General features: G+C 32.5%; 2 protein-coding genes across 3 annotated transcripts in view; one reads left to right on the top strand and one right to left on the bottom strand.

The window, feature by feature from the left end:
* Positions 1-1060: 1060 nt before the first annotated feature.
* On the bottom strand, positions 1061-6435 carry LOC117107332 (probable low affinity copper uptake protein 2). The gene is made up of 4 exons (XM_033248981.1): positions 6310-6435; positions 4637-4712; positions 3567-3768; positions 1061-3230 (listed from the first exon to the last, which is right to left on the bottom strand). The coding sequence occupies exons 2-4, from the start codon at positions 4710-4712 to the stop codon at positions 2957-2959; spliced, it is 552 nt and encodes a 183-aa protein (XP_033104872.1). The 5' UTR covers positions 6310-6435; the 3' UTR covers positions 1061-2956.
* A 52-nt stretch (positions 6436-6487) lies between these two features.
* LOC117107329 (cyclin-dependent kinase 8-like) overlaps positions 6488-8714 on the top strand; it is a 9752-nt gene continuing 7525 nt past the window's right edge. Inside the window, exons 1-3 of one of the 2 annotated variants that reach the window (XM_033248973.1) lie at positions 6488-6622; positions 7358-7694; positions 8061-8171. In XM_033248973.1, the coding sequence (XP_033104864.1) occupies positions 7488-7694; positions 8061-8171 (318 nt within the window). In that variant the 5' untranslated portion in view covers positions 6488-6622; positions 7358-7487. Of the gene's footprint in view, positions 6623-6751; positions 6773-7357; positions 7695-8060; positions 8172-8714 lie in introns of those variants that run through there. The other variant, XM_033248974.1, reaches the window with a different exon arrangement.

Raw genomic sequence — 8714 nt, 5'->3', positions numbered from 1 at the left:
TTCTGTACATTGTGAAATTCTTTTTGTGTCTGTCTCCTAAGCAAATTGGTAATGTAAATGAATAGATGAATAACAACAACAGGATCCTAATATAGGAACATAAGATGTTATAATTGTATCCTATGCATAGCTTATCTCAACACGTCGGCGTAAGCATAGCCTGTAAATTATGTTTATGCTTGGGCGTAGGCACAGCCACTGTGTGTGTGTATATATAATATATAAAACATTGTATAACATTATTATACAGCCTTTGACGCGGATAAGTCTATTTGGACTTTATTTATAAAGTAGTGATACCACACGTTTACGAACTCCCACGTTACGTTGACACAATCTTGCGATAATGATAAATTAAGTATATCACCTTTACGTTTGTGAAATAAAAATGCTAAATGTTTTGTGTGCTTCCTATCTCCCTAGACGCTAGTATTTCTACTCACAATAGTGTAGTCGCAATACTACTTGTACAAAAGTGAAATTCAAAGAGTTGAAAAATGAAACGCCCTGATTGACTTTCACTTTTATACATGCAAAGTGACTAAATTATAGTAACTGTTTTAAGTTTATCGTATTTATTTTTTATGGTTCGAATACGTCACAAACTAATCAGTAGATAATAAATCATTATTTTTATAAGTTTGCACTAAATATGTAAGTGGGCATGATTATGATTACAAGGTTAAATTGAAAAACTTATGAGTATTTCAGTGGCAGATTCCAGCCCACCCTCCCAATTTTTTTCAAAATTTAAAAGTGGAGAAAAAAGAAAATTATATTCAAATTGAAGTCTGAGAATGCCATTTCCACCAACTACAGGTGTCATAATCATAAATTTTCTTACCTCAGCCCCAAAAATGGTGGGGCTGTGGTGGTTTACATTCCATATGTAAAACTTCCTCCCTGGGCCCCTCTATTTCGAATTCCAGGATCCGTTAATGTATTTTGAAAAAGCAAGTGAACACAGGCACAAAACAACATAGAAACATTACATTTGGCTGTAGATTGTTCTAATTATTTTTAAAGTTACGTTAAACTGAAGCAATAACAACACTCAATATAATTAAAACATCTTATTAAAATGCATTTTATTCAATAAAATCGCATAAAAAGATTAGCACTTTAGCATCGCATTCACTATCTGTAAATACAAGCCAAAGAAAGTTCCATATCCATTTTGAGCAAGCCTTGATTTGAGTTTAAAAGTCCATTCTATAATTTGAAAGCTGAGTGCAACTAAATGCTCTACATAAATTCAATATTAATATACTTTTGTCACATTTTTGGATTAAAAGAATTTTTATCATCAACCACAACTACCTCACCTGTACGTTTTCCTACCTAATTAAAACGTGTATTATATACACCTTGGTATTGATTAAAATTAAGCACCAACAACTAAATTAACATTATTTATCATCACAACAAAAACCCACTCACCCTGCTAGATGATTAATAAGGATCCTCACATTACAACCCTATTGATTACTTTTATACATATCATAACAACGAGATGTACAAATACATTTGTTTATAATAACCTATACATTTCTAATGCACTGTATTCCATGTTTAATACGTACTGGTACTCAAGTACATAGTACGTAATTATCACTAGAGATTTGGTCCAGATTATTGTAAAGTATATTATTTATTACTGCATATTTACTTAATATTTGTATCTATAGTTACAACCCATTAATAAAATTTATAAAATTTTAGCATTTCCTTTTTATATCAAACCTAGAGGTAGTTTTAATGTTTAGTTTTAGTATACGTAATGATGCAATATGGAGAGCCGCTCTGATAGCGGCTTGCACTCATGGTAACCCTCAGGGTATTGTATTCTGTTGTATTGTCGCCTGGAAATTGAATAAAATAAAAATATAATATAAATAATTAAATTTTCAAAATATATATATCATCAAACTTTAATCAATGGGCAGCATTGTTATTGAATGTTACTGCAATGTACAATTTAAAAACATTAAAATCATTTTAATGACAATGAAGTGAAATTATTTTAATACCATGGAAATAAAACAGCAGTATGATGTTGTTTATCTTTGTCCAGATCAGTGAGAGATGGCCAATCCAATTCTATTAACTGCATTGGCTATTATGTATCTACATGAGCTACTGTCTCATAACCAAAACACGTATACACATGTTTATACAAACCTACACACATAAAACTACAGTATTTGCGGTATCGGGTGTAAAATGTTGAGAGAATCTGTTATATCAACCAATCGAATTGAAGAGGGGTCAGGACGAAAAAAAAAAAAAAAACAATAAATAAGCAAATGAGAAAACAAGTGAAGGATACATCTAGATATCCATGGAAGATTACCATATTTCATTTATATTTACACTGCTGGTTTTCCCAGCAAGTTTTGTAATGAATAACTAGACAAATATAATAATGTTTAATGCTAGCTACCTTTGAATAACCAACAATAGAACATAAAATGACTAGCTATGTACAGTATGTGCCCACTTCAACATACCTACAACAGAACATAACTTTTGACAATTAATATACTGAACTACAGTATGATAAATATAAACAACCCCTGCTAATTTATTCTTGTGTAAAAATATTTTATACAGTAAAACCCCCTCAAAAAAGATGTTTATAACATCATAATATCTAAGTTTATAACTTAGCAATAATTTATAAAAATAAAATAAAACTAGTACTCCAAAATCTTCAATCATTAAATTCACTACTACAGTAGATGTCACCAATTTAACATTCAGTCGTTTCCATGTTGATATTGAATTTAATATATTTATACTAGCATTTCCTTTGACATGGTTATTAGTATGAGGTTGCATTTGCCAGTAATAATATCCATGCCATAGCATTCTTATAACATGTTTATTATAATATGATGAAGTTGAATAGCAATAACCATTTTATAGCATTCCTATAATATTACTATGTGCAACTTCAAATGGAAGTTGGATATGAACCGGGAGTACTTTGCGAGAAACTATGCGAACTGCCACTAATGCTTCCTGTGTGGTTGATGCTTTCCTGGCTATTCAATGGTCCACGGCTATATTTGTCACGGAGCGGCGAAAGAGCAAAATATGTTAACGCAGATGAAACAAAAATTGCTATAGCAATGTATCCATTGTATGTCATGATTGTTAACATTAGGAAATAACCGACGACGACTTTTAAAAGATGCAGAACAGATCGGGCTACATGAAGACGCAACCTAAATGAAAACAAATACAAAGAGCACAATAAAATATTGATGGAAAAATGCCCCTATAAGTGGTTTTTATTAAATGAAACTTACTTTTAGTTTTAAATGTGATGTGAAAATCAGGAATGATTAATAAGATACAATAGATTTTTGAATATGCCAGTTTTCCTAAAGGGAAAAGGGGCGTAACCACCTAGTTTCTGGAAATGTCAAAGTTCGGGTGCAGCCCTCAGTGTTAATTCAATATATTCACTTGCTCTCCAACCCATTTTATGCCCAACTCTGGTTTAGAAGAACGAATTACACTTGTTAACAATATTTCAAGAAAACCGATAGGAGACAAACCTTTTCTGTTTTATTTTGTTAATACTGGTTGGAATCCGGAGAGGAGCAATCAGTGCTGTTGGTGAGTCTGTACCATGGCTTGACTGCCTTGTGGTGTGCAGTGGATTAGCTTTGTATCTACTCTGAACAAAGCTTACTGCAACGGATAAGATTCCAAGAATGAAAGCAAGGACGCATACAAATGCTATAGCTCCAAATAATTCTACAAAAAAAAGGGAAATATTCTTTGCATAATTTTTCATTAAAATCACTGTAAATCAACTAATTTATGAGAAGCTCAAAAGTGGATTCCAATCAGAACACCCTTTTTAATAATATAGTCAGGAATACAGGTTTGTGCCACAAACATACACGTTTACTTTGTTTACACTGTTTCCACACAGTAATTTGGTAATAAAGGAGATATTAATTAATTGTAATCTTTTTAATAATGGTTGTAGTAATAATGGTCTTATTTTTTGTAAGGTAATTTTAAATTTTATAAGTATATTTGGTAGGAAACCTTATACTGTCCAATGCTGTAAATTCAGCTTTGGCTGATAATGTATTGTAAAGAATTAATAAAAGAATATTGAATTTGAATAAATTTACAACAATATCCAATTACAATTTTGTCCTACCTGACGTGGAAATGTACTGAATACTCAGTACGTATTGAGTACTGAAATGTACTGAATACTGTGAAAACAATTGCGAAAAAAATCACAAGTTGTTCTCGGGTGACTCGAACCCACAATCTCCAGATCGCTAGGCTTGCATCATACCTCTAGACCACCGAGCTTGCGCCTGATGTCCAGGGTTGAATTCGAGTACAAGAAAGCAACGGGTACTGCAATGCTGATAGTAATTGTTATTGTTGTGATGGAATAGACACACGTACTGAGCATTCAGTACACTTCCACGTCAGGTAGGGCAAAATTACACGCTATACTTGATTTTCCTGACGCAGATCCAGTTATTGTCTATTCCACCACAACAATAACAATTACTATCCAAGGTGCAGGGCTTTCAGAAAGGTCCATTAATAGGTACCTAGTACAACATTTTTTGTCAATAATATTTTGTGTTACCTGACACTGATTCTACTGTCCATTTTTCGAACAAGAATTTTCCAACATTGGTGGAGAGGTAAAATGTCATATGCATCTAAAAAACATAAATCAAAATAAAATTTTACAGTATATTTAATTATATAATTCTTGTAATATTAATAAACATATTATTTTTGAAATTTGTAGGAAGTTTACTCAGTGGTCTCTTACAATGTTTTACTTAGACACTAAGGAATACTGGACATTTCAATTACTACATTATCAACACAAACAACAAATGAGCACATTCAAAAAGGACATAAAACCACACCCTCCCCCCACCCCTCTAAAAAATGAAAACAAAAACAAAAATGAACTTATTGTTGTACAGTCTGGAAATTATAATAATATAGGCCTAATGCCTGACAGTTTGTACTGTTGGAAACTAAATTAAACTAATACAAAGATGATAAAAACTATTTGAGAAAAATGTATATCCCAATCAAGATTCATATTAAAAACTTCAGAAACTATTAATTGAGATACGAGGTCAAGCGCAACAACACAATGTTGTGGCCTTTAATTAACTTGTGTAAACAAAATAATTATATTACTAATAGCATAAATCCTTATCAAACTGATCAAAATGAATATATCCACCGACTGAAACAAGTCATCTCTATGATAGATAAATAATACAAATACTCCACAGACACAATCTAATTTGCATACAGAGATTTATTTGCTGGTACAATACCGTACATAGCCATAATATTGGTAAACAAATACAGGTTTATCAGATTCCTCAACACCTACTAGACTGATGATACAGTTCATAAAACTATATTAAGTATTAATTTAATAGTAATACCTGTCAAATTAAAAATGGTCTTGTAATTAATTCATGGTTTTTTTCCTCCCATTTTGGAAATGTTTACATTTTGTACATTTTAGGAGTGTTTGGACAAGAAACGATCAAGCTGGACATACAAGCAAGTATATTCCTTGATTTATTCTGCGTCAGCATTTCCTATTTATTCCTCATGAGGGTTCTTCAAGGAGGAACCATGCTTTCTACCCGACGGAGGCCAGATTTTAGGGCACATAGAAGAAATTATTAGATTATCACACATTACTTTTTTTTTTCCTAAGTGATGAGGGCGGGCGGTTTTTTTTTTTATCGGAACAGTAGAATATTGTTTTGTTTTTTTTTTTATTGATGAGGGAGATACTGTTTTTATTTGGCAAGAATACTGTAAGTATTGTATAAAAACTGGTTTAATTTTATTGTGATTTTAAAGACACTGTAGTTCTAGTCACAAAATTGTGTTGTTTTTGCTTAAGCTGTTGAAATAAATGTTAGGTAGGAACACTAAAGTATGAAACACTAGCTTTGTCCAGGTTGCAAGCAGGGAGGTATATTTTTATACCTCCCTGTTGCAAAATAATGCACCAAAGAACTTTATTATTATTTTTAGCTACACTGTTGTTAGCTAGTACTGTAGTGTAGTACAAAGTAGTAGTAGTACAGTCAGTAAAACACTGCGGGCTAGCACCTAGCTAGGCCCAAGGCTGAACAGCAACTTCAGGCTAGCCTGTAAAAATATTGAAATCAAATTACTACTTAACATAATTATCATGAAAACATCCACTAGCCCTACTAATAATGTGTAGGTGAACTTATGCATTAGCGCCTAAACACTGTTTCTTACTTTTAACAAAAGAGAGCCCAGCCTAGGCGGCCTAACCAGCAATCTGTAACTTGTTTTCTTTCTCAAAATCTCACATGACACCCCTTCCTTTTTCCTCTCTCTCTCTCGATCCGGGCGAAAGGACGAACGATAGAGGGCCAGTCACTGAACTTCTTCTGTTGGATTTCATCTTCATCTCATGAAGATCACTGGTTGTCGCACTCGCTATTTCCTAGATGTTCCCGCAGTAAATGTGCCTTGCGTGCTGCATTTTGGCTGCTGACACCTGGCAGAATTTAAAAGCAAAGATACAATGTTCATGGAAACAATAAAGGTTCGTCATGTGGTATACAGTACTAGGTTAAAATACCTTTATTTGTTGTGCTTTTATTTTAATGGTTTCCACAAGTTATATGATACCGGTGCTTGGATGTATAGGCCTACCTAGCCAGGCCTGGCTCCGTCCGATATAGCCAGCAGAAGGGTAGATAGAACCTCGATCGATAGCTTAACGCCCGACATAATGTTTGCGGTATAGAAGTGCTAGGCCTCAGGCTTTTATTCAATGGAGTTGCATTTCGACGACTGATATAATTATCTATTTTTCGAAATTTATGAACTAAGTTTAATGATGCAATAACACTGTCATAAATATTTGAATTTAGTATAATATAATATTTATTTCTATTTATGGAGTTTTTTTACTTTATTATTATAATTTATGGCATTTATTTTCTTTCTATGCTTACAGTACCTGCCTAGTTCTAGGTAAGACTAGGCCCTTCCTTAGAGTATAACAATATTAATAATCTGTATAAATAAACTGTATTTATAAATAGAATTATAAATAAATCTTTTAAATTTTCATTAAAAATATTTTAAAAAAACAAGGGGCAACATGTATACATCATCTGACTTGCTTGTCACGTGCCTATATGGTCAACAACTCGCTTGGCTCAATCCAGCTATCACCAAAATTTCTGACAGCACTGCTCAGCAAACCCTTTCATCATCAAGCAAGTATACTTGGCTTATGTGTCATAATTATATTCAGTAATCTTGGTTTCAGGTTGGTTAGACTTGCAGTAGCAGAAATGGAGAAAATTAATTGAATGAATATAAAAATTCTCGTATTCCATCCGATTGTTAGCTGGCACGCAGCTCTCAAACTTGATATAGTACTTAAATAACCATCAATAATGGACTATGAATTCAAACAGAGGACGACTCAACAGAGAGAGAAGGTTGAGGACTTGTTTGAGTACGAAGGATTTAAGGTTGGAAGGGGAACATATGGACATGTCTATAAAGCAAAGTTAAAGAAGGGAGGAAGTGGAGGAAGGGAGTATGCCTTGAAACAAATTGAAGGTTCAGGAATATCGATGTCAGCATGTAGAGAAGTAGCGGTATGTACTGTTGTGATCAGTGATGGGTCAAAGGTCATTAAAAAATGTTCAGTTCCAGCATTCATTAAAAATATTCAGTTCTTTTTAATTCATCAGTTCCAGTTCCCAAATCCAGTAATTATCTAGTTAGTACAGTTCAAAGATGATCAATACTGTATATCATTATTGCTGAAGTAAATGTGAACAAACAAAAAAAAATATTTTGTTTAGTGAGTTTTATGCATCTTCATTCATCCTTTTATCCTCTGGTATGTTTTCCATTGTCAATTATCCGTAAATGAAGGGATTCTGAATTTTAATTTTCATGTCCTTTTGAACTTTTGTTGCTGATTTACAAACCATTTATTTTTACTTTTATCACTACAGCTTCTACGTGAATTAAAGCATCGAAATGTGATCAACTTAAGGAAAGTATTTTTATCATACAGTGACAGAAAAGTTTGGCTGTTAATTGATTTTGCAGAACATGACTTATGGGTAGGTACAAAACAATGAGAGAAAACTTGTAAGTTTCAAAACATATTGGCATTAACCGATGCATTAAAATTATTTTAATTTCCATCCCATACACAAAAACATGTTAGCTCATTCTCTAGTATTTCCTCTTTTTGATTATTGTTGCTGTGTTTGGTCTAACTGTAGTATTCAAAACAGTAACTGGTTACAAGTACTTATGAATAGATTAAATAGAATTTTTCTTTCAGTAAATATTAAGACTCGCTGTTAATTATATATTAAGTACACTTGGCTAGAGAAGACTTAATGCTAGTTCGGATGAACAATTACTTATCATGATTTTCAAATGTTTAAAAGGTTACGCTCCTCAATATCTGACATCAAAATTTATCTCAACAATAGTACCCATACCAAAGGAACACATGAAGCCAAACAAATAACAATCTAGTTATACCAACTTGGAATAATTGTCAAGGAAAAAGGACTTTTCATCACCAGTCAACAAAAATGTGGAATGAACTTATATCAAAATATTTCAATACATTCATTCCAAAAGAATATTAC

Source organism: Anneissia japonica, unplaced genomic scaffold, assembly GCF_011630105.1.
Source record: "Anneissia japonica isolate Jap-2015-1 unplaced genomic scaffold, ASM1163010v1 scaffold288075_len254835_cov185, whole genome shotgun sequence".
Taxonomy (NCBI): domain Eukaryota; kingdom Metazoa; phylum Echinodermata; class Crinoidea; order Comatulida; family Comatulidae; genus Anneissia; species Anneissia japonica.
The sequence above is the reverse complement of the archived record's forward strand: the minus strand, read 5'-3'. Positions and strand labels throughout refer to the sequence as shown.